This window comes from Ranitomeya variabilis, chromosome 7 (genome assembly GCF_051348905.1).
Source record: "Ranitomeya variabilis isolate aRanVar5 chromosome 7, aRanVar5.hap1, whole genome shotgun sequence".
In the NCBI taxonomy this organism is placed as follows: Eukaryota; Metazoa; Chordata; class Amphibia; order Anura; family Dendrobatidae; genus Ranitomeya; species Ranitomeya variabilis.
The window spans coordinates 230,829,568-230,855,701 of NC_135238.1; the positions used below are offsets into that span (position 1 = coordinate 230,829,568).

General features: G+C 47.8%; 2 protein-coding genes across 5 annotated transcripts in view; one reads left to right on the forward strand and one right to left on the reverse strand.

Annotated features, from left to right (window-relative positions):
- Positions 1 to 1,339: 1,339 nt before the first annotated feature.
- ATG9A (autophagy related 9A) overlaps positions 1,340 to 26,134 on the reverse strand; it is a 32,736-nt gene continuing 7,941 nt past the window's right edge. For all 4 annotated transcript variants that reach the window (XM_077273111.1, XM_077273112.1, XM_077273113.1 and 1 more), the window contains exons 9-17: positions 25,109 to 25,857; positions 22,314 to 22,467; positions 21,926 to 22,105; positions 21,121 to 21,366; positions 20,844 to 21,010; positions 20,503 to 20,620; positions 17,114 to 17,321; positions 16,855 to 16,997; positions 1,340 to 2,196 (exon numbers count right to left, since the gene is read on the reverse strand). In XM_077273111.1, coding sequence (XP_077129226.1) covers positions 2,191 to 2,196; positions 16,855 to 16,997; positions 17,114 to 17,321; positions 20,503 to 20,620; positions 20,844 to 21,010; positions 21,121 to 21,366; positions 21,926 to 22,105; positions 22,314 to 22,467; positions 25,109 to 25,857 — 1,971 coding nt within the window. In that variant the 3' untranslated portion in view covers positions 1,340 to 2,190. The remainder of the gene's footprint in view (positions 2,197 to 16,854; positions 16,998 to 17,113; positions 17,322 to 20,502; positions 20,621 to 20,843; positions 21,011 to 21,120; positions 21,367 to 21,925; positions 22,106 to 22,313; positions 22,468 to 25,108; positions 25,858 to 26,134) is intronic.
- LOC143784629 (uncharacterized) lies at positions 11,662 to 13,914 on the forward strand. The gene is made up of 5 exons (XM_077273110.1): positions 11,662 to 11,890; positions 11,998 to 12,084; positions 12,185 to 12,398; positions 12,492 to 12,651; positions 12,763 to 13,914. Exons 1-5 carry the CDS (start codon positions 11,804 to 11,806, stop codon positions 13,778 to 13,780), a joined length of 1,566 nt encoding a protein of 521 aa, XP_077129225.1. The 5' UTR covers positions 11,662 to 11,803; the 3' UTR covers positions 13,781 to 13,914.

Below are 26,134 nucleotides of genomic sequence, written 5' to 3' on the forward strand. Positions count from 1 at the left end.
CAAAGTTTGTGTTTCACTGTGCAAATCTCTATACCCCAAACGTTAAGATGGCGGTTTTACCCCCTGTGACGCCGCACAAAGCAAGCCGGAACCTATGTCATCACGCTGCCCACACTCCTTCATTGGCTGAAAAAATGGTGGGGAAAGCGTCATATGAAACGCGACTTTGGCGCGAAGATCGCCGACCGCATGGCCGATCCCACAGTGGGATCGGGTCGGGTTTCATGAAAGTCGGCGACTTTTGAAAATGTCCGATCCGTTTCGCTCAACCCTAGTGCTGACAGATGGCCGTATTTCTCGAATCGCAATCCTCAGACTGACAGTCTGCTCTCCTGACCTGAGCGTGCCAGCGGCACAGAAATGTCACGCTGTCACACTCAGGTCAGGAGAGCCAACTGTCAGTCCGTGCACTGTGATGAGGTCATCACATGAGAAATACGACAGTCTATCTGCACCCTGTGTAATCCAACAGATTGTACCAGTCTTATTGAATGCTGTCAAGCAGCAGCGATCAGATAAATATGCCTTACCGCTCCGATTCGGTGGTGGTCTGACCTTTAGTGGTGGTCTCACCTGAAAATTAGGTGACCACAGTAATGTTCTAACTCCTGATCTTTTTCACCATTTTTCTTTGCGCAGCGGCGTTCCGACCACCTATTGTATGAGAACTCCAGCAAAAGATTCACTACAGTTTTTGAACAATGTCGCAGTCCCTTCTTTTTCAGTATCAGTTCGGGTCCCAGATGTTGGACCCCCATTGATCATAAAGTGAGGTAGTACCCTAGAGGATGTGTACAAAAATGGAAAGACCCCTTTTACTTCTGACTGAACCAACCCATTGCTAATTTTGTTTTTTTCAGGGACACTCAAGCTAGAAATAGCATTAGCTCCTACTGCAAGACATCGATAATCGCCATGAAAATGACCCCAGGCGACTATCAGTGTTGCACATGCCGTGCTGCGTGATCAGTACTAGGCTATTTGTAGCTACAGTGACCTGAGGATATTTAAAAGGGTCAAATCCTAAAAATTAATTGAGAATCCGGCTGTTCTGCTTTGCTGTGGAAATAGGGCAAGCTTCTTTATGGGAATGTAAGAGCTTGTCATCTATCAATTTCTGCTGCACAGGGGTCTTCTACAGCCAGGTTCAGAGGCTCATATTGAAAAATCGAGGTAGTCGCAATGGCAAATTGCGGACGTGACTGGCACCTTACTTACGTAATATCCCCCAAACACTACCACTGATGGGGCGATGAACAGGAACAAAAGGTCGTTGCTGGATTCCCTTTTGCCGTTTTTGGCCTTCTGCTCTGGAATAAACGTGACGGCACAAAAGACGTTTGACATTACAGATAATCCATTTTAATTAGAATTATACAACGGTACAAAAGATGAAATATACATTTCTATACAAAACACTGCAGATGTGTTAGTGGTGCACAATGAACCTATGTAAACCCACTGATCCTGTCCTATGTAATATACTCAATGAGCCGAAGCATAAACTTCTGCAACCGCTCTCATCGCCCCACAGAATCCAACATAAAAAATGTAGTAACTTTGTAAATGTTCTGAATGTTAAATATTGTACTGTTTTGTGTATACAGCTCCTGTGCAGACCTGTGTGTCTCCATGGTTAAAAAGGTACAAGCAAACCCTGTGTAGTTTGATCCTTGCTTTACTCCACGCCTTCTAAACTGGTAAGAAATGGAGACATCAAGATGAGACTACACGCTGGATTTGTGAGACACATAGCTCTGCATAGGAGCTGCATACAAAAAAAATAAAATAAATTGTACAATTTTTTTTTTTTATCAAGACTACTTGCAAAGTTGCTTTATTTTTTAACTGTTATTGTATTGGAGCAATAAAGAAAAATGGTTGCAAAAGTCCACATACCCATTAGAGTCTTATCATATAGAAGATCGTAAAAGAAAGTTTCTCCAGTGTCGAGATCCATTATATTTTCTGATGATGTCAGATACGGAAGAGACGATGAGCGATCCAGCCGATCCTTCATGATGTGCCATCTGGACACATCGCTGCTCTCCAAGTTCAGTGCAAATTCAGGAGCGAGCAAAACCATAATATATACATCAGTATTTACAGACACTGAAGGGCATACGGAGCCAGACTCACTTACACGTGGACTATGGACGGATACATGGCAGCCCGAAAGGAGAATAAAGCTTACACCTAAAAGGAAATTAAAAAGAATTTATTAAAAACACTCAAATAAGAGCACTTCTCCTAATAATACATAAGAAAAAAAACAAAGATTATTCCTCTCTAAACGGAAATAAATGAAAGAGGTATTCCAGTAATCAGAAGTGTGATCTAATACAGAGGAAAGGCAGCGATACTACATATTAGACCTGTGGGGGTCCGACTGCGGAGAGCCCACCAATCACCAGAAAGTGGGACTTTGGTCCCCAGTTTGATTGGAGCAGCACTGCACACGTTGAACACTGCACACGTTGAACACCGCTCTATTCACTCGATGGGACCTCCGGAGACAGCACCATGCTGTCCTCTTCATGGTGCCTGTGTTTAGGGAATAACTCATTACTAGTGATGAGCGAATATACTCGTTACTCGAGACTTCTCGAGCACGCTCGGGGGTCCTCCGAGTATTTTTTAGTGCTCGGAGATTTAGTTTTTATTGCCGCAGCTGAATGATTTACATCTGTTACCCAGCATAAGTACATGTGGGGGTTGCATGGTTCTAGGGAATCCCCACATGTACTTATGCTGGCTAACTGATGTAAATCATTCAGCTGAGGTGAGGAAAACAAAATCTCCAAGCACTAAAAAATACTCGGAGGACACCCGAGCGTGCTCGTTAAATCTCGAGTAACGAGTATATTCGCTCATCACTACTCATTACCAGAATACTTTTTTAAGAAAAGTGAACTTCCTTTTTTAAATTGGAAAAAAAACAAAACAAAAACACACAAATTCAATAAACACTTCCTTTTTTTTTTTTTTTTAATTAAAAAAAACAAAAAAACAATACTTCCCCTTTAAAAAAAAAAGACTACCTTTAAAATACAAAGGTTTTTTTTCCATAAAAAGACAAACACACATCGTGATTCAACGGCCACAGAATTCCTCTCTAGTGAATAGCTAGCAGGGTTTACATTATTTTCATGCACCAGGATGCCCTGGCTGTGCAATCCTCTAAGTCATATATTTGCGTGCTGGTGTGCTTTGGATTGTGTGTGGGTTCCGGGGTATCATTAGGGGTTTGCACAGGATTAGGGAAGAGTTAGATGGCTGTATAACTCGGGCGAGGATTGCAATGCAATGCTCGGACTTGCCGGCGGCTACCCTGACCCTGGTTTAATATCTGCATAGAAATACGTGCAGTCACGCTCGGGTCTGGAGAGCTGCCGGTCAGTCTGAGCATTGCGATCTGTGTCCAAGTGATACAGCCGTCTGACTGCACCCCAAGAAAAAGGAGATTTTTGTTTACTTACCGTAAAATCTTTTTCTCCGAGCCACTCATTGGGGGACACAGGACCATGGACCATGGGTGTTATGCTGCTGCCACTAGGAGGACACTAAGTAGACAGAAAGATTAACTCCTCCTCTGCAGTATACACCCCTTCACTGGATACAATTTCAACCAGTTCGGTAGTAAAGCAGTAGGAGCATGAACGAAGACAACTATGTCAAAACCAAAGAAGTAACAACAAGCCAAAACAGGCTAACAGGGTGGGTGCTGTGTCCCCCAATGAGTGGCTCGGAGAAAAAGATTTTACGGTAAGTAAACAAAAATCTCCTTTTCTCCTACGCCTCATTGGGGGACACAGGACCATGGGACGTACAAAAGCAGTCCCTGGGCGGGGAGCAATATGCTAAAACCCCAAGTACCACTGGCTTACGGCTTAAGGAACTGCCGCTTGCAGAATGCGCCTGCCAAGGGCGGCGTCTGCAGAAGAGATAGAATGAATGTGGTAATGCTTGGTAAAAGTGTGCAAACTGGACCACGTCGCAGCCTTGCAGACCTGCTGTGCTGACGCCTGGTGTCGAATGGCCCACGAGGCGCCCACTGACCGAGTAGAATGAGCCTTGATCCCAGCTGGGACAGGAACACCTTTGACACGATAGGATTCTTGAATGGCTGACCGAATCCATTTTGCCAGAGTGGCTTTTGAAGCAGGAGAGCCCCTCCTGGGCCCCTCTGGAAGTACGAACAGGGCGTCTGACGTGCGGAAGGGAGCCGTCCTTGAGACGTACCGACGAAGAGCCCTCACCACATCAAGAGTGTGTAGAGCCTTTTCGATGCGATGGACAGGAGCCGGGCAGAACGAAGGCAGAACAATCTCCTCATTGAGGTGGAAAGAGGAGACGACCTTGGGCAAAAAGGTGGGAGAGGTCCTCAATACCGCCTTGTCCGGATGAAAAATGAGAAAGGGAGGGCGGCAGGAGAGCGCAGCCAACTCCGAGACCCTTCTGATGGATGTGACGGCTACTAGGAAGACTACCTTCCAAGAAAGGAAGGTCAAGGAAACGTCCTGTAGCGGTTCGAAGGGAGTCTCCTGAAGAGCTCCGAGAACTAAGTTGAGATCCCACGGATCCAAAGGTGACTTGTAGGGAGGCGCCACACGGGAAACTCCCTGGAAGAAGGTTTTCACCGGCAACCTGTTGGCAATCTTCCGCTGGAAAAGGACTGACAATGCCGAAACCTGACCCTTCAGGGAGCTAAGAGCAAGTCCCGACTCTAGTCCGGACTGAAGAAACTCCAGTATGGAAGGAATAGAAAAGACTAGAGGAGATCGACCCTGTGCATCGCACCATGAGAAAAAAATTCGCCAGGTACGGTGGTAACTACGCATGGAAACAGGTTTCCTAGCTCTGATCATGGTGGAGGACACCCTGGAAGAGAAACCCGCTTGGCCTAGAATCCAGGACTCAACGGCCAGGCCGTCAAAGACAGGGCCCTTGAGTTCTGGTGGTAAATCGGGCCCTGCGAAAGGAGATCCGCGCGATCTGGAAGACGCCAGGGGACGTCGGCCACCAGCTGAACCAGTTCGGCGTACCATGCCCGACGCGGCCAGTCTGGCGCGACGAGAATCACTGGTACCCCCTCTGCCCTGATCTTTTTGATGACCCTCGGTAGTAGGGGGAGAGGAGGAAAAATGTACGGGAGGCGGAATTGGCGCCAAGGCAGGACCAGGGCGTCTACTCCGAGGGCCCGTGGGTCGAGGGACCGAGCAAGGAACTGAGGAACCTTGTTGTTCATCCTGGAAGCCATGAGATCCACATCCGGGGTCCCCCAGCGACGGCAAATCTGCTGGAAGACCTCCGGGTGGAGGGACCACTCTCCGGAGGCGATGCCCTGGAGGCTGAGGAAGTCCGCCGCCCAATTTTCCACACCTGGAATGTGGATCGCCGAGATGGGCGAATGGTTCGACTCCGCCCAATGGAGGATGTGAGACACCTCGAGCATGGCCGTCTTGCTGCGAGTTCCGCCCTGACGGTTGATGTATGCCACAGCCGTGGTGTTGTCGGACTGGATTCTGACTGGATGACCTGCCAGAAGTCGGTGAAAGTGAAACAATGCTAGCCTGATAGCTCGAATCTCGAGGATATTGATGGCGAGGCGAGACTCTTGAATGGACCACCGCCCCTGGGCTGTGTGATGGTTGAAGACCGCTCCCCAGCCTATGAGACTGGCGTCGGTGGTCACCACCAGCCACCGTACTGGGAGAAAGGACCTTCCCTGGGTTAGGGAGGACGTCAGCGTCCACCACCTGAGGGTCTTCCTGACCCGAGGGGACAGGATGAATCGGCGGTCGAGGGAGGAAGGGTTGCCGTCCCAAGCCGACAGTAGCGCATGCTGCAGGGGACGGAGGTGAAACTGCGCAAATGGAACCGCTTCCATGGTCGCTACCATCTGTCCGAGAACTCGCATGCTGGCGCGAATGGAGTGGGATACTGGACGAGAAAGACGCTGGGCTCCCTGCTGCAAGGCCAAAGCCTTGTCTTGAGGGAGTATGACCAGACCGCGGGAAGTGTCCAGTATCAGCCCCAGGAAGGAGATTTGTTGAGCCGGAATTGGAGAAGATTTTTCGAAGTTTATCTTCCATCCCAGGCGAGAAAGAGTATCCATCGTGAGAACGACGGACTCTTCGCACGCTGGGTAGGAAGGACCCTTTATCAGTAGGTCGTCCAAGTACGGAATTACCACCACTCCCCTGGAGTGAAGAATGGCCATGGCAGCCGCCATGACCTTCGTGAAAACTCTGGGAGCGGTGGCGAGACCGAAGGGCAAGGCCACAAATTGGAAGTGTTCCCCGCAAAAGGCGAAGCGAAGGAACTGCTGATGCGGAGGGAAGATCGGTATGTGTAGGTAGGCATCCTTGATGTCTATGGATGCCAGGAATTCTCCCTTTTCCATAGACGCGACCACAGAACGGAGGGATTCCATCCTGAAGTGTCGGATCTTTATGAATCTGTTTAGTAGCTTCAGGTCTAGGATCGGACGTAGTGATCCGTCCTTCTTTGGGACCACGAACAGATTCGAATAGAAACCCTTGAATCTTTGTTCTAGGGGGACCGGAATGATGACTCCGTCCCTTTGTAGTGCCCGTATTGCCTGGAGAAACGCTGTGGCCTTTGACCTTTGAGGGCAAGACTGGAAGAAGCGTGTAGGGGGGAGGGAGGAAAATTCTATTTTGTATCCGGTGGACACCAGTTCTCTGACCCACTCGTCGGAAACGACTGAGAGCCAGGCTTGACGGAACAAGAGTAGACGTCCGCCTACTTTGTTGGAGTCCACCGGATGATGCAAGGAGTCATTGGGCGGAGGATCCATGGGATGCGGATCCCTTAGGCCCGGGAGGTTTGGGCCTGGGTCTCCAGTTACGATTAGGTCTGTAAGAGACCTGGGTGCCTCGGCCACCGCGCGAACCTCGTCCTGATGTGGGGGTAGAGGATGTAGAAGACCAGTTGGTATTGGACCGAAAAGGCCGAAATGGAGGTTGCTGCTGGTACCGAAAGGACCGGGTGGGCTTTTGCTGGGGGAGAAATTTACTTTTCCCTCCGGTAGCATCCAAGATCATTTGGTCCAATTTTTCTCCAAATAGCCGACCAGCCTGGTAAGGCAGGGCTGTTAGAGAACGTTTAGAAGCCGAATCTGCTCGCCAATCCCTGAGCCACAGGGCTCTCCTGATGGAAATTGCATTGGCGGCTGCCTGAGCAGCGCAATTGGCTGCGTCCATAGAGGCGTTGACTATGAAGTCTCCGGCCTGCGCTAACTGGTTAACCAGGATGCTGGCTTCTGGAGGTAAATCACTGGCTTGGATGTTAGAGGAAAGAGTCTCGGTCCAAGAGACCATAGCCTTAGCCACCCAAGAGGCGGCGAAGGATGGGAAGAGGGACGCTCCTGTGGCCTCGAAGGCGGAGCGAGCCAGATAATCAATCTGGCGATCGGAGGGATTCTTAACGGAGGAACCGTCCGAAAGAGACAGGATGGTCTTGGACGCGAGGTGTGACACAGCAGGGTCAACCGAGGGAGACTGCAGCCAGTCCTTGACTAATTCCCGAGAAAAAGGGTATTTGGCCTCGATGGACTTTTGTCCTATGAAGCGTTTATCTGGGCGATCCCTATGTTTTTGTACGACCTCCTTAAAGTGAGGGTGAGTGACAAAAACATTTTTAACACGTTTAGTCTTTTTGAAAGACACCACATGTTCGGGTTCCGAAGTGGAGTCCTCAGTCACCTTCAGGGTCTGGTTTACCGCCTCAATGAGAGAGTCGAGAGACTCTTGGGAGGAGGGGGGGTCCTGAACGTAGGAAATGTCGGACTCATATTCAGAGTCATCCGAGTTTGGGGAAGGGGACCTGGAAGCAGAGCCTGCAGGCACTGAGGGACCTGCTAGCTCATGGTCAGGGGATGAAACGTGAACACGTTTTCTGGAGCCCCGGGTAGAAAGTGACCGGGTACGCCCCCTGCTGGTAGAAGAATCCATACCGTCGTCTGAATCCTCCACGGTCCGACCTAGAGGGGGACCCCGGAGGGAGTCAATTGCCCTGGCTAGGGAAGCCACAGATCGTGACAGAGAGGTTGCCCACTCAGGGGGGCTAGGCTCTACCGGGTCGACGGCTGCGGCATCGGAGACGGTACCGGCGTCGGCAAGGGGCGGCTGCACAGAGGGCGAGACGCAATCTGCACACAAATGGCTAGTGTGAGCTCGGGGCAGAGCCGCATTGCAAGTGGCACATACAGTGAAAAACACTGTGTGCTTCTTGTTACCCTTTTTTGTCTCCTTGGATTGAGACATAGTGCCTTAGGGACAGAGCGGGCAGTATACAGCAGAGAAAGGGTTAAGCTTTCTTGAAGCAGCTTACCCACGGTCCTGTCTGTGTCCCCAGAGAGAGATATGGCGGTTCTGTGTCCAGGAGTTCTCCTTGGAGCGCTGTAGAAGCGTGGGCTCCGTGCAGGGAGAGAGGAAATATGGCCCCCGAGATTTGGAGGGCGCCTCTCGTCCCAGACGAGAAGCACCGATGTAGGGGGCGGAGCTACGGCCGTGGGAGGAGATTTTTCCCCTGCGGCCTACTCCGGCTGAAGAAGCCGGGGACTAAATTTTTGAGGCCTGCCGACGATGTGCGGCGGCGGCCGCGACGGAGCGCCGCCGAGCACCGCCGACCCCCGGTCGGCGGTGCCTCTCCCTGGGGACCCGGACCGCATCGCTGCCGCTGAGGAGGGCTGCACAGAGGGCGAGACGCGCAGGGGGGAGTCCCCCAAAGGTACTTACAGCCACTGTCCCGGTTCTCACAGGTCTGCGCTTCTGTGAGGGTGTGACTCAATCCATGCACCCTGGATGGGGATGGAGAGGCCCCTGATGCATCATGCTGCTATAGCAGAGGGGGGCTGCGGCACAACATCCCCTCCGGACTGCATTCTTCTCCAGTTACATTGCTGTAATGCAGGGTCCTGGAGGGGGTTGGGGGAAATCGGGACCAAGAGGAACCGTTGCCCTGGCGCAAACTTTCCGTGCGCCATACGTCGCAGGAGAGGAACGGGGAGGTATACTCGCCGTGCTCGCCTGTTGTTGGTTCGGGGGAGAGCGGACCTTATGAAAAAAAAAAAAAGGACCCGTCGCCCCCTTCACTCCGTTAAATAAAAAATTTAAAATTTACATAAAATTAAAAAATCAAAAATTAAAATCAAGTTGGGGTCTGGGAAAAAAGACCCAAGTGCCTCCTAAGGCTACTTTCACACTAGCGTTAACTGCATTACGTTTCAAAACGTCTTTTTTCAGAAAAAACGCATCCAGCAAAACTTTTTGCTGGATGCGTTTTTTTCCCATAGACTTGTATTGGCGACGTATGGCGACGGATTGGCATACGTCGTGTACGTTTTACGACGGATGCGTCGAAATTTGGCGACACGTCGTCTCAAAAAAACGTAGATTGTAACGTTTTTTGTCTCCGCCTAAAAAACGTGTCGCGACGCATCCTGCGGCATACGTCGTTGGCTGCAATGGAAGCCTATGAGCGACGGATGCGTCGGGACACGTCGTACGACGCAATGCAGCGCTGCAATACGTTTTTTTTACACTGAGCATGCTCAGAAGAAGTATTTTGTTGCCAATTGGTCAGACACCCCCAAATCTATATAAACCTGGCCTGGGCCTTGAACCCCACATATGCCAGCAAGACACAGAGAAGCAAAGAAGCCTGCCAGCAAGAGCCAGCCTGCCACAAGACCCCAGCCAAGCACAAGACCCCAGCCAGCCTGTCACAAGACTGCAGCCAGCCTGCCACAAGACTCCAGCCATCCTGCCACAAGACTCCAGACATCCTGCTACAAGACTCCAGCCACCATAGCCAGTGTGAGTATTGCAATTTTAGTGTGCATCTGTGTGCCTGTGCATTTCTGTGTGTATGAGGTACTACTGACTACAGCAAGAGCTTAAAACCTGAAGAGAACCTGAGGCCTGCCATCGTCCTGCACCAGCCAGTGCCATGCTAGAGTCCAGATCCACCATGATGCCAGCCACTGTGAAGACCTGCTGCTTCAGCCAAAGGATTGTCAGCCTTTTGTATGTGTGTGTGTGTATGCGTCTTCTGATTGGTTTCACCTTTCTGCCTTTGTTGTACATATGTGTATTTGCATAAAGCTATGTGCGTGCATGTGTATGTGTGCATTTTTGGACGGCTGTGTGCTTTTGTACCATGTGCCTGCACCATATTATGCCTTTGCCAATTTTATGCCTGTTCATGTGGGAGGGTATGTGTCCATGTGCAGGATTGCATCAGGATGTGGTCAGGATTTTCCATCAGTATTTGTACGCCAAAACCAGGAGTGGGTGATAAAAGCAAAAGTGTGCCTGTTTTCGTATTATACTTTACCTAATTTTTACACTCCTGGTTTTGGCTTACAAATACTGATGGGAAATCCTGCCCAAATTCTGATGCGATCCTGAATGTGGACACATACCATGCATGTTTTTTGGGTACGTCTTGTTGATGGCATGTGCATTTGTCCATGCTGTATAATTGGTTATTTGCCTTTTTCTGATGTATTGACTGTATAGTGGTCTGTGCAGCATGTGGTTTAAATTTTTTTTTTTTTTTTTTTTTTTAAATCTGATGTGTTTTTTAAAAAAGTCTAGCGGTGTGCAGCTTGTGGTTTGAATGTGTGAGTGTGGGGTTTTTCTATTTAATAAAAGTGTTGAATTTTTTTTTATTACAGTTATAACCATTTGCAGTTGAAGTACTTGTATTTAAAATAAAGAGCATGTCAGCTCCTTGTGATTTTTAAAAAAAAAAGTGCAAAAAAAAAATTATAATAAAATGTTTATTAAAAAAATGTCCGTAGTATTATTTCATAAAGGTAAATTTAAAACTGGTGTATGTACCAATGGTTACACATGCAATACAGGGTTGGTTGAGGGCTCATTTTTTTTAATAAAGGTTAACCTGTAAAGTATTTTTTTTTTTTTTTGGGGGGGGGAGAGGTTATTTATTTTAAATAAAATGTGTCAAATATATTTTTTCATGGTGTTAACATTAAAAAATTTTGTTTTTTGGGACATGGAAATGAATGGTATAACGTGCAACTTTTTTGGGGGGGTTTTGGTGTTCACCTGTATGAACATTTCTGACATCATTTTAGTAGGGTGTTTATCATTGAACATTACCTAGTTCAGGGGGTGGTCTAACTATAGATCCATTATACATATAACAGATAAACCAGGACCGCAGCCGCTGCCCACCAGGACACAGCCGCTGCCCACCAGGACCACAGCTAAAGAGCTAGAAGTAAGTTTTGAAGACCCCAATCTGCTACTTCAATGTGTCGAGCAGATTGCAAGTGTGTCTTTAACTTACAGAACCACCAGGACACAGCCGCTGCCCACCAGGACACAGCCGCTGCCCACCAGGACACAGCCACTGCCCACCAGGACACAGCCGCTGCCCACCAGGACCACAGCTAAAGAGCTAGAAGTAAGTTTTGAAGACCCCAATCTGCTACTTCAATGTGTCGAGCAGATTGCAAGTGTGTCTTTAACTTACAGAACCACCAGGACACAGCCGCTGCCCACCAGGACACAGCCGCTGCCCACCAGGACACAGCCACTGCCCACCAGGACACAGCCGCTGCCCACCAGGACACAGCCGCTGCCCACCAGGACACAGCCACTGCCCACCAGGACCACAAAACGATGTCCTCTTCTGACAGCCCTCCTCCACAGCAACAGCGTGTATCGGTAAGTTAACACAAAATTTTTTTTTTTTTTTAAATTTCTTTAAATTAAATTTTTATGGATAACTACATGCATACATTATGTTTCAACAGGAAGCTGAATCAGATGAGGAGCTGTCAGAAGGGGGCGAGACAGGTGGAGAGATGCAAGTGGAGGAGGAACCAAGTGTAAGTAGTGGTGAAACAGTTGCTTCGCACATCACACTGCACCATACACAAAACAGATTACTAAACACCTGCCTACCTTAACTGAGAATTTGTTTCCTTCATTTCAGGCTGCTGCTGCTGCTCCTGCTGCTGCCGCTGAAGGCTCTCCCAGACAGTCCCAGAGTCGGCGGACTCGTCGCCACGGTCGGCCATCAGTGAGTTTTTTTTTTGGGGGGGAGGGGGATTCTATTGGTACTTTAGTATTTCAGTGTACTAATTTGTTTGTTTTCCTTTTTTTTTTTTTTTTTGACACAGGCTTCACAGCGTGCTCCCGCAGAAGAGGAGGATGATGATGATGACATTGACATCGATTGTCTCATCGAGGAGGTTCGCGAGCGGGAGCCGCTGTGGAACATGGCTGACCGCAGGCATGCTGATACCGGTGTCACCCGTCGGCTCTGGGACGAAGTGTGTCGCAACCTGTTTCCAAGGCGGGAGAGCCTTCATCCTCAGCAGCAGAGCAAACTAGGTAAGTATTCACTTTCCAGTGATGTTTTGAGCTGACTGTAATGTATTGCATTTACCAATTTTTGGTTTTTTCTTTTGATTCTTGTCTTCACAGTTGGAAAGATTAGGAAGCGGTGGCGGTCACTGAGGGATCGCTTTAAGAGGGAATTCAATGATGAGATGAAGGCCCCGAGTGGCTCTGCAGGAAGGAAGAGGAGCAAATATAAATATGGCCAGGCCCTCTCCTTCCTGAGGCGAACAATGCTAAGCAGAGTGTAAGTATTCTACAGCCCACTAATAACCATGTTAACCTGTCTACTTAGTTTGCTTTCAGTCAGGGCTTTTTCATTCCAATGTATTAATTTCATTTGTTTTTTCTTTCACAGCACCTTCTCCAGCCACCGGGCGCCTGCATCTTCCTCTGCGCCCTCTGGAGCGATCCCTCCTGAGTCCGCCACTGAGGGCCACGTCGGTAGGCCCCACACCTCTGTCCCCTCCTCTGACCCCTCTGTCCTCTCCTCTGACCCCTCTGTCCCCTCCACTTCATCCGCCCCAAGCAGTGGAGCATTATTGCAGGCTTCATTGCTCGCATCTGATGCTGAACAGTTAGCGTTCCCTTTACCCCACCCCTCTGATCCTGCCACCTCGACACCACCATTAGGTTCGTGGCGGCAGCGCCAGAGGGGTCAGGAAAGGAGCTATGCTCCTGAGTTCTTACACCTGAATGCATCCTTCCAAGGCTCTTTCAAAATTTTGGGAGAGCAAGTGACTGCTGGTTTCAACATGGTGCAATCACGCATCAGTGAAACAAGCCAGGAAACCAGCAGTCGCTTGGATAGGCTGCATTCAGCTGTAAGTCCCGATCCGGCCAACCTTTTTTTCCAATCCATGCTCATGAGCATGGAGAAGCTTTCTTTTGAGCAACAGATGCGGGTAATGAATACCTGCCATAATGCTGCACTGCAGGCCATTAATGAATCGACCCACACACCTCACCGCACCTCCACTCCAATTCCACACCAGGCCCCATTTTCACACCATACCCCCCATTACCAAACCCAGCCCCAATACCCACACCAGCAGCATTACCAAACCCAGCTCCAATCCCCACACCAGCACCATTACCAAACCCCACGCCACTCCCACTACCCTACCCAGTCACAATACCCGACCCAGTCCCCACAACAATCCCGGCCCCTAGACCAAATTACTTCCCCAATGTTTTCCTTACTGAACTTTTCTCTTCCACCTACCCCAACACCACCCCCCTCTGGTCAGCCTCTTGGTTTAACCCCCACTTCCACTGCACCCCAAACAAGTAGGGTTTCCCCACCTATCGACGTGGTCCAACCTTCCGGCACATCCTCCTCTCATATCTCCACCCAACACTTTGAAAATTTGTAAAGTGTGTAAATAAGATTCTAAAAAATGTTCTAATTTTTCTATAAAAATGTTGGAAAATATATATATATTTTTTTTGCAAAACAAAAAAAAAAAAAAAAAAAAAGAGTTAAAATAAAATTCGGATTACAATTCTACTCTTTGTGTGTGTGTGTGGATTTATTAAGGTAATATAATAAAAAAAGGTTTAATAAAAACAAACACCAGACATGTAAAGGGTATAACATAATGGTTTTACTAGCAAGAAAACCACGCTTTTGGGCCTTTTTTTTGGGGGGGGGGGCAGAAACACTTTTTTTACATAACCAAAACACATGGGAAACAGGTTACACATGGGAAACAGGTTACACAATCATGTCTTGCCACGGGATCCGCCCGACAGGTGAGACAAAATAATCGGCAAACTGGTCCCTCATCCTTGTAACTGAACTTGTAGAGCGAACCGAGCTGCTGCGGTAGTCCCACAAGGTGGTCTCCAACTCTTCATCATCCAAAGAAACGGGCTCCTTTGACAGGACAAAGTTGTGGAGCACCACACAGGCTTTAACTACCTCGTCTATAGTTGTTGTTTTCAGCTTGATAGCCGTCAGCAGAACTCGCCACTTCGCCGTCAATATGCCAAAGGAACACTCCACTACTCTTCGTGCTCTAGTAAGCCGGTAATTAAAGACCCGCTTGGTATGGTTTAAGTTCCGGCTACTGTACGGTTTCAGTAGGTGCAGCGACAGTTGAAAGGCTTCATCACCTACAAAGACATATTCCAGGGCTGGGTCATTTGTTCCTGGCAGTGGTCTGGCTGGCGGGAAATCGTAGCTCTCTCCATAAAGGCAACGACCCATCGGAGAGTTTTTAAACACTTGCGAATCATTGGACCGTCCATACGCTCCAATGTCCACGGCAAGGAACCTGCAGTTGGCGTCTGCAATAGCCATAAGGACGATGGAGAAATACTTCTTATAATTATAATACTCCGATCCTGTTCCTGCCGGTTTCGCAATCCTTATGTGTTTCCCGTCAACTGCACCCACACAATTAGGGAAATTGCAAATTTGCTGAAACTCTTCAGCACTTCGCAACCAGATTTCCGTGGATGGTTGGGGGATATACTCTGGTTGCAAAGTGGTCCAAACAGCCCGACATGTGTCCTTCACTATTCCAGAGATAGTTGAAATGCCCAGCCTGAACTGATAATGGAGCGAAGTCATAGATTCACCCGTAGCTAGGAAACTTTATAAAAAAAAAAAAAAAAAAAATGTTAAAAATTGTTTGTCTGTGCAATTTTTTATAATATGGCACTGTTAATTTTTTTTAAAATGACAGGAGACCCAATAAAACCAGCATGAATCCGGTGTAAAAAAACAGTGGAATGTCCGCCAAGAAAACCCAAATTACATGCTGCAGAAAATAGTGCGCAATATGTCAGCGCAGTATTGTCTGCAGCATGTAATATAACATTCAAAATGACCAATGACAGGAAAAAAGCAGTTGCATGTCATCAAACCCAAAAAACCCAAAAAAAAAAAAACTGCAGAAAATGCAACGCAATATTTCAGCGCAGTATTTTCTGCAGTCTGTTATCTAACATTCAATATGAGCAATGACATTTAAATAAAGCAGTTGAATGTCCGCCAAGAAAACACAAACTACATGCTGCAGAAAATAGTGCGCAATATGTCAGCGCAGTATTGTCTGCAGCATGTAATATAACATTCAAAATGACCAATGACAGGAAAAAAGCAGTTGCATGTCATCAAACCCAAAAAAACCAAAAAAAAAAAAAACTGCAGAAAATGCAACGCAATATTTCAGCACAGTATTTTCTGCAGTCTGTTAACATTCAATATCAGCAATGACATTTAAATAAAGCAGTTGAATGTCCGCCAAGAAAACCAAAACTACATGCTGCAGAAAATAGTGCGCAATATGCCAGCGCAGTATTTTCTGCAGCATGTAATATAACATTCAATATCAGCAATGAAATAAAAAAAAGAGGCTTACCGCAGGGTCACCATCAGCCGCTCCGCCGGTGTGATGGCAAGCCTCATCCTTGTATCCTGTCTTCGGATGACATCCTCCAGTTTTGCAAGCAAAAAATCAAAATGTTCAATCCTCATCCGCACGTAGTTGTGGAATTTGTGTGGATTGTGCCGCAACTCCAGGTACAGAGTGGACTGGACACCCCGGGTCATCCGTAGTTGATTAATCGGATGAATCCACATTCGTCTTCGTCTCCGTTGCTGCAGAAGCATCCTACGCCTTTCCGCTGCCGCCTCCTTCTCCCGCACTATGATATCCAGGCGATTTGTCTCAAAGATAACGTCGGTAACCAAACTAGCAATCCTCCCAAGAACACCTTCCATCGCTGCCACAAAACTAAAACCCACAAAGATGGGCTGTAAATACAGTACTATATAGTTTTTCAAATTTTCCAGTAGCCAATCAAATTTTGGGAGCCTCCCCTTTTAAAAACGGATCCGTCGGAAAAACGGATACAACGGATGGTAAAACGGATACAACGTATGCAACGCATACAGTATTTTCGACGGAAACGTTTAGCGGATTTGCGACGGATCCGTCGAAATGCTGGATGCGTGGCATACGTTTGTCACCGTTTTTCAATTTTTTGACGCATCCGTTTTTTCGGCAAAAAAACGGATTTGCGACGTAATGCAGTAAACGCTAGTGTGAAACTAGCCTAAGACACTAAGCAAGAACTGGTTGAAATTGTATCCAGTGAAGGGGTGTATACTGCAGAGGAGGAGTTAATCTTTCTGTCTACTTAGTGTCCTCCTAGTGGCAGCAGCATAACACCCATGGTCCATGGTCCTGTGTCCCCCAATGAGGCGTAGGAGAAAACATGGGTGCTTTCTGCTAAAACCAGCACCCCACCTGTGCACAGGTTGCGAGGTATCACAGCCAGTGCCATTCACTTTCATGTCACAGATCTGTAATACCAGACGCCACATCATGACAGGTGTGGCGCTGTGTGAAAGAAAGCAGCCATGTGTTTCCTATAGATGTGGTAGTCGTGAGAGGAGATGACGAGCAGAAGCCATGTGAGTATAGAAAACACAAACCTTCTGCGTTTGTGGTGGGAGCTCGTCTTCAGAGCCTTCCTCTGGCACGGTCTCCGGATGACGGCTGCTTTGAGTATCTTCGCTCCATCCACCCATGGGCTGGCGTGCCAAGTTAGATGGGGCTCTCTGCATTGATCCAAAGTCTGTAAAAAGTATATAAAAAAAAAAGAGACGATAATCAAAAATGTAAAGAGCCTGTGTCCTGAAACGCATTAGCTGAAGATCTAATTGCAAGACCTCATTTCTACACGATCCATACCTGTGCTGGCACTGAACCTATGGGCACTGATAGGCGGCATCCGATCCTCCCGCAGCATTGCAGACGGTGAGGGGCAGCTGGCAGAGGTGGGCAAGTTTGATGTAGTGTTAATTAGTCCGTCCCCCGACACACTGTCTCCGCTCTCATCGCTCTCCTGCCGGTGCCAGATGTGTCGGCCCGGTGCCATACGAGTGTGCTGCTGGTGTAACTAGCGGACAGAAGGAAAGAGTTCAGGAGTCTTCTTTGCACTGAGGGTACCATGCAGCAGTAGGGTGGGAGTAGGATCATAGCAGTCATAGTGTAGTGCTGTACAGGGCCGGACCAGGACCAACATTCAGCCCCAACAGTGAAGCCAAACAGGCCCACTTGTTGCAATTTTTCATCTTTTTATTGCATATTTTTCCAGGCCCTTAAGTGTTGGTTTGTGTACTGGTGTTACAACTCCGCCGGCATCACTGCATGGCCTCCCATCCCTCACACACCATCTTACTCACTGCTCCAGGTCATGTTGTGATTTCTGTCTGCTGCCGGCTCCATGTTCTGTGCCTCTGCTCTCTGCATGCTTCCTGGCTGTGTGCATAGGGGGACGGCGCCAGAACTCTCCGGTTCTTATGGAATCAGGGTGCACCTGTCTAATCTGTTCCTGACTAATTACCAAGAGGCCTCCAGTATTTAGGGCAGCTCCACCCTGTGGACTGGGCCTGTGCAATGTGTCTAAACTCAGTTAGGCTACTTTCACACTTGCGTCGTTTGGCCTCTGTCGCAATGCGTCGTTTTGGAGAAAAAACACATCCTGCAAAGTTGCCCGCAGGATGCGTTTTTCTCCATAGACTTGTATTACCGACGCATCACGACGTATGGACACACGTTCCATACGTCGTGCACTGGATGCGTCGGTATTTGGCGGACCGTCGTAGTGAAAAAACGTTCAAGGGCACGTTTTTTCGTATGTCGGATCCTGCATTTTGAACTGCGCAGGCGCGGCCGGAACTTCACCCCCTCCTCCCTGGGACTTCACACTGCGTCCGCTGCCCACGTTGTGCAAAAAAATCACCACTGTCCGTCAGTACGTTGCACAGACGCTTTGTGACGGCCCCTTACCGACGGAAGTGTGAAAGAAGCCTTAGTGTTTTGCTTCTGAGCTGCCAGGCCTTGCTCTGTGTTTTGCCTTCTCTGGAGGCTTTTTTCTCTTTGCCTTGCCTTGATCTTGTTTGTCTGCCCTCCAGGAGGCTGTATATCCTGCTCTCAGTGTCTTTGTTCTAACCTTGCTTTGTACTTGTCTGTCCGCCCTCCAGGAGGCAGAATATCCTGGTCCCTGTGTCTTTGTTCTTGTACCTTGTCTTGTTCCATTACCTTGTCTGAACTTTGTCCTAAATCTGTCTGCTTGTCTATGGCTTCCTTCCCTGCTGTGTCTTTCCTTGTGTTCTCTCTGTACCACTTTCTACCACTGCTCCGCACTCCTGCGGTTTTGCTCCAGTCCCCTCTGCTCCGCTCCTGCAGAAATCTTTTGCTACAGCTCCTCTCCGCATACCTAGCGGTTCCGCTCTGCTTAGCTTCTGTTGCTGCACAATCTCTTGCTGCTCTACCGCTCTTATCCGCAGCCTTGCGGTTCACCTCCTGTGTGAACAGGTCCCAACCCGTTCCGTCATACATCATACCTTCCTGCTTGTATCCGTATCTGCACCTCCTGTGTGAACAGGTCCCAACTAGTGATCAGCTGAATGATTTACAGCTACTAACCAGGCTGAGTACATGTGGGGGTTGCCTGGTTGCTAGGGAATCCCCACATGTAATTAAGCTGGCTAATAGCTGTAAATCATTCAGCTGCCGCGATGAAAACAATCTCCGAACACTAACAAATACTCGGAGATCACCCGAGCGCGATCTGGAAAACCAGAGCAACGAGTATACTCGCTTATCACTAGTCCCAACCTGTCCCTTCATACTTCACTCACTGTCTCTTCCAGTACTAGCATCTGCTGTGTGTCTCTACCTGTTCCTTCATACACACCAGCCTGCCCTGTATCTCGGCCGTGCCTGCCTGCTTACTCGTCCGAGTTTCAGCCGTGCTCTTCTGCCAGTCCTGCCTGTCGCCCGCACCTGTCCTAGTGTTCCTGTCTCCCAAGTGGGATCAGCAGCCACAGCCAGACACCGCCCTGGAGTAGCACCTGGCTGCTGTCTGCCGCACAAGCCTGACCTCACCATCAGAGGCTCCAGCGAACACCAAGGCAGCTGTCCTAGTCACGCCCCGACCAGGGTAGTTTGGTTTGTGGCACAGTGGGTCCACAAACCCCCTGGCTCATGCCCACCAGTCAGGGCGTGAGTGTGACAACTGGGGTGTCTGTCCTCGTGGGGTGCACTTATATAGTGCTGGGCAGTCCGCCTGATCTAATACTATGGGTGTCATCAGTAGGCTTTAGACACGATGCATCACACGTACCTGTGTGAATGGCGCCCTATGCAAGCCTCATCTGTGTGCAATTATAATACCAGACAGCCACCCCCTTCATGAATGATAGGGGTGCGAGTGTTTGCTTCATCAGTATTTTGTGCTGCCCCCGCTGTTATCATGGGGGTCTCCTACATGCTGCTAGTGCATTAGTAACCTGATCTGGTGTTGGCGAGGCTGTTTCTTTTTAGTATTCTACTTATCAGCAGCCGCCTTCAGCTTTTCCGATGCCGCTCTGATAGCAGCGCCATCTTGTGACTGCAACGTCTGACTGAAAGCCAGAGGTAACAGTCACAAGTGCTCAATGCACGTCTATAAGAGCCTCGTACTATTGGAGACGATCATATAAGAATCGGACGAGTGCTATAGCACTCAACTCCATGTTATTCTATGGGGCTGTGCATATGGACGATTTGCCTCTGAAAATCGGATGTCACTCGCCCTTTTAGGTTCGTGGGAAAAAAAAAAAAAGATGTATATGCTGGAGCGGTGCTGTAAGATTATATTTATCCAATGAAGAGCATTATTGCAAACTCAGCTCTATTAACATTACTTTCATCAAAACCTGCTGAACTCTTCTAGTCCATCACTGCGAATGTAACACAAGAGGCGAGACACCAGAGTCAGTGGCACATTGGAAAATGCCAGAATTGGCAGATGGCCAGTCCAGTACGGCCCTGGTACAGTAGAATAGTAGAGTAGTAATGTAATCATAGAAGTACACTCAGAAGTGCAGATAGAACAGATTAATCGTAGCAGTGCAACAGTAACACAACGGTAAATATGAAAATAGTAGTAGTGTAGAAACAGCAGTATTGTAAGTGCAGTAGTAGCAATTTGTGCATAAGTAATAGTCTTCTAGTAGAACTGCAGTTGTGGAAATATGGTTGTAGCTCTAAAATTGTAATACTGTAGTAATAAGCATTATAAAACCACTTACTTCGTGCATGTACAGCGCGTGCAGACTCATCTCCATTGAGGCGTATTCAGACAGGGGCCCGCTGGTCATAGGGCCCTCCCATAAACTGCTTCCGAAGCTGCCATTCCTAAGATCAAGGCTACAAGGACATAAGATTGGAACACACAAAACTTTACGATCAGATGATTCAGCCATAAAGGAGTCCATTATTTACCAAATTTAGGATTAGGGCTAATTTTTGCACAGATGGGTCTACAAGATGCCACAAGTACATAGATGGGTCTAACACAGGGAAATAGTGCACTCATGGAGCCATTATAACCCAGAGTCACCAGCCTGAGACTTCTGTACCGTTTGCTCACCCGCTCTGGTTTTGAGCCATGTGACAGGACTGCTGCGGTGACAGGGAAAGCAGAGCTGACGCCACCTCTGACACAGCAGAGACGTGTGGAGAGCAGAGGACATCCGTGTGTGGAGGCATCCCTGCCGGGGACATCCCGTGGAACATGTTCGCCTTCAGACTATGAGGCTGCAACACAGAACAGAAGAGCAGCGGATGCAGTGACATAGGATTCACTCAGCTCCAAATAATGGCATTTGCCCATAAATAAAAAATGGGCTCACTGCACCGATAAGCACCTCAGACTCAGACTGCAGAGACAACCCGGAGCCGAGCAGGGGGTATCCAAGTCCGGGGGGGTTTTTTGGTGTCGCTCCTCCGCTGTCTTTCTGGACTCGCTCTCGCAGGTGCGTCAGGAATGCAGAACATTCCCGCGGAGGCTGCCAGCGAGGATTGGTGATGGCGAAGTGCATGAGGGACAGCTCGGTCTTCCCATCCTCCGCCTGCTGGTAAACTGAAGCCTCGGTCTTGCCGGCAGACATCCACTGTAACACAGGACACACCCTGGGATTAGGTGCTTAGGTGACAAGTGCTTAGGTGACACAGACCGAGGCCAACTTCATGCGTTGCTTCTGCTGTACATTTTTGCTGCAATTTTCCAACCAAATTTTAATTTACGGTATATTAAGTAGATTGGAAAATTGTCACTATATTTTTCACAAAATATGAAACAAACTTTGCTTTTAGTCCTGATTAAAACTCTTCTACCGTTTTGTGTATGCAGCACCTGCACAGACCTCTACATCAGGATTAGTGGTAACTTTCCAAGTGCAAGTTGCCCTGCAGACCTCCTCCTACCTGCCAGCATCCCCTCTTCTGATCAGCAGGCCCAGTGCATGCCATCATTGTGCTGCACTTGTCATGGACTTACTAATTAGAAGAAGCGTCGGGGAATCCATCCAGTAGGAGAAGGGTTTCAGGGCTCTGGTTCGACAGCCACGGACTACCAATGTGCACGCTGGACAAGCCTTTTTGCTCAGCTCTAGCAGTCATTTCTGTACATTAGCCATTGACTTGCAAAAAGACATCCATCTGTGTACTTACTGCAGGATTGCCGTGCTGACGGACATCCATTTGTGCAAAAGAACAGGTGTCCCCGACTCCCACGACTTCGACTGTGAAGTTTCGGAAAAAGTCGATGATTTCCAAGGACTTTGGACGCAGTCGAAATATTAGTACGAGAGGCGTCAGCAGCGGACTCAGGAGCTCCTCCAGAATAAAGACCTGCACATAAGAAGTAATGGAAGAATTGGCGTTCACTAGATCTGAATGGAGTATAAGTAATTACCGTATGTGCAATATTCATTAACCCTTGGAGTCTAATATATGACCCCAGACCACCTGCGCGATCATAATATAAATATACATGTATATAGGACACTCATGCTCATGCAGAGCTGTATTGGTGAAAATCTGCCTATGTAACACTCACCGCTTTGTACTGAAAAAGTTGTGCAAACTCTCCGCGAGTTTCTGCCCGGTGAGCGCTGCGCTGCCAGTGGTCGGGCATGTAATGAATATGAGCCAGAATAACTTTTAGAAGCTGCTCTGGACAGAAAACCAAGTGCTGATCGGGAATGAACGACCTAAGGAACAGAGATGGCAACAGTGAGGATACGTTAGAGATTACATCATTTACAACTTGCACTCTTGCCATGCACCCGTAGAGAACGATGCATTGCTTTCTAAAAACTGTCTGAGACCACGAATAAATGATTTTAACAAAATCAATATTAATTACGTACAGAAGTATGGAAAGAAAGGGAGTGCATACTTCTGCAACCATGTACACTCCAATTTATACAAACACTTTGCACAAATTACCATTTATTGTGAATACAGCTTTTCTGAAGACCTATGTGAAACTTACCGTATATACTAGAGTATAAGCGGAGATTTTCAGCCCATTTTTTTGGGCTGAAAGTGCCCCTCTCGGCTTATACTCGAGTCATTGTCCCAGGGGGTCGGCGGGGGAGGGGGTGCGCAGCTGTCACATACTCACCTGCTCCTGGCGCGGTCTCTGCATCTCCGATGGTCTCCGGTAGCTCTTCCTGTGTTCAGCGGTCACGTGGTACCGCTCATTAAAGTAATGAATATGGACCCATATTCATTGCTTTAATGAGCTGTACGATGTGACCGCTGAACACCGGAACAAGCTGCTGGAGACCATCTGTCACTGACAAGCAGGGTCCGCGCCGGGAGCAGGTGAGTATAACGGGGGAGGGTGAGCATTGCGCAATATTCACCTCTCCCCTTTCCACCAACGGGCGCCGCTCCGTTTTCCACGTCCTCTGCCTGTGACTGTTCAGGTCAGAGGGCGCGATGACGCGATTAGTGTGCGCACCGCCCTCGGCCTGAACAGTCACTGCGGAGGACACGGAAGACAGAGCAGGGGAACGGGGAAGGTGAATATTGCAAGTGTCGGGGGCCTGAGCGACGAGAGGAGAGTATGTGATTTTTTTATTGTAATTGCAGCAACAGCATATGGGGCATAATGTATGAAGCATCTTATGGGGCATAATCTATGGAGCATCTTATGAGGCATAATCTATGAAGCATCTTATGGGGCATAATCTATGGAGCATCTTATGGGGCCATCAACCTTTGTGCAGCATTATATGGGGCACATGTTTCTGTGGAGCATCTTATGGGGCCATTTGCAACCTTTATACAGCATTGTATGGGGCACGTTTCTATGGAGCATCTTATGGGGCCATTCTTAACCTTTATGCAGCATTGTATGGGGCATAATCTATGGAACATCTTATGGGGCCATCAACCTTTAATAAATAATAATAATCTTTATTTATATAGCGCCAACATATTCCGTAGCGCTTTACAGCTTTGAGCATCATTGTATGGGGCAAATGTTTCTATAGAGCATCTTATGGGGCCATTATTAACCTTTGTGCAGCATTGTATGGGGCATATTTTAATATGGAACTGTCAAGGTGAAAATATACTTCCTTATATACTTTTTGTACTTTTATATCTTATACTGTAAAACAATAAGTTTTTCCTATCTGCTAGCTAATGCATATGTAATTGTATCTAAAGATGGCTGCCAGTGTTCATTCTTCACCTCAGTTTAGAATTTGAAGGGTTAAGTATATTTCTCCTGAAAAGATAACTCTGGAATGTGAAGAAAGAAGTAACCACCAGAAGACGTCCAGCGAATCAGGAGGAGATTGAGCACTAGACGTATGCTGCTTGAACTCCGCCTATTGCATTCCCTTTTAGTATTGTGTATTTTAAAATAAAGTTCAGTTGCTGTGACGGTTACACACATGTGTGTGGATCCACGAGCATGCACTAAGATTGAACCAGCTACCTGTCTGACTCATTCTTACCCGGTACCACATGCTTATAGTTTAATTTGGAATGACTGGTGAAGGAAGGGTATTTGTCGTTACGACCCCGACAGAACATCTTATGGGGCCCATCATGAACTGTATGGAGCATTATATGGGGTGTATTTTGTTTGGAGCATCTAATGGGGCCCATCATGAACTTTATAGAGCATTATATGGGGCTCCTGATTCAATATGGATATTCAAAAATACTTGACTTACTGATGTCTCAATTAATTTTACTTTTATTGGTATCTATTTTTATTTTTGAAATTTAGCAGTAGCTGCTGCATTTCCCACCCTAGGCTTATACTTGAGTCATTAAGTTTTCCCAGTTTTTTGTGGCAAAATTAGGGATCTCGGCTTATACTCGGGTCGGCTTATACTCGAGTATATACGGGTAGGTTACAGACTACAAACAAACACCGATACTGGTCCTCTCCGTCCGCAATGCGTCGCTCTCTTCCTCTTCTACTGGTTAAGAAAAAGAATGGAGACAGAGGGAATGGAGCAACACAAGACTGTATGATCAGACCATGCTCTGGGTTTGCACATAGCATTTATCCAAGACAATGAATAACTCTGCAGGGGAGCTGTGTGTGCACAATGCCTTTGCAAGTTTGCTTCTATTTGTTGCTGCAATTACAAAATAATAAAAAAAAAATTGCAGAAGCATGCACACCCTTAAAAAAAATTGAAGATGAATCAAAAAACTTGGCTGCTTACAAACAAAAAAAAAAAAAGAAAAAAAAAAGAAAAAGAAAATGTAATATGGTGTATGGTAACATTAGTGGTGCCGTTTAGAAAAAAGCTACCTGTTTTTATAATCTTGAACAACGACTTTAATTAAATTGTCGTCTATGTTGTTAGTACGGACCTGCTGACTGTCACCACCACTCCCAGGAGCGTAACAGCGCTCAGCACGTGCTCCACAGCCAGCACGTCCTCATCGTAGACCGTGAGCGCTATCAGTACTGCCAAGATGGATCCCGCCAAGAATCCTAAGTGTTTGGCAGCCACAGCCAGGAGCGGGGAGAGGAAGCAGTTCATGTACTTGCAGGCAGGCTTGTACGCTCGGCTTAGCCTCGCCTGCAGCTGATGATCCAGCTCATTGAAGTGGCGGAGATAGCAGCGACCATACAGGGACCAGCATCGGGCTCCGAGGCTCCCAGGCTCTCTGCGCAGGACCTCTGTGTAGCTGAAGAAGGCATAGAGAATCTGCCAGACAAGGACAAGTGGGCAAAGAACCAGGTTGGCGAGCCCTATCCAGAGAATTCGCTGAGACAGCTTCTCCGCCAGCTCCAGACGCGCTCCTGCTCTCTTGTACTCGGGCTTTAAATTCCACTCGTTCTGGAAGAGGCAGCCAGGACCCCAAAAGAAAATGAGTTGAAAGTTGTATTTGAGTCCGCGAGTGTAGAAGACTGTATCGCCCAGCAGAGGGAGCCGATGCTGAAGGGGCAGGAGGTTCTTATTGACCATGGCGACCATGTAATTCTTGAAGCGCAGGATTCGATGGGACACGTCCAGTTCTGACAACTCCTTCTTGTGGATGCAAATCTGATGCTCCTTCTGGATCTGGACGATTCGGCTCTGGATTTCCTCCCAGGTGTAATAAGGGAGATCTGCCTGCAAATGTTGTAAATAAAATTATATTTTTGCAAGTTCATGTTTAACAGCAAATAACTTAGTAAATAAGTCCGTCTGGTTATTTCACTCATGTAGACACCAATTATCGTATTTTTCAGATCAAGATGCACTATTTTCCCTCCAAATTTGGGAGGAAAATGGAGGTGTGTTTTAGTCCAAATGTAGCTTACCTGTCTCTGTGTGTGTGCTCGTGGTTGCTGCTGCAGGAAGCCAGCGGCAGCAGGAGTGGGGATATGCTGTAGGCTCTGGGCTTAGA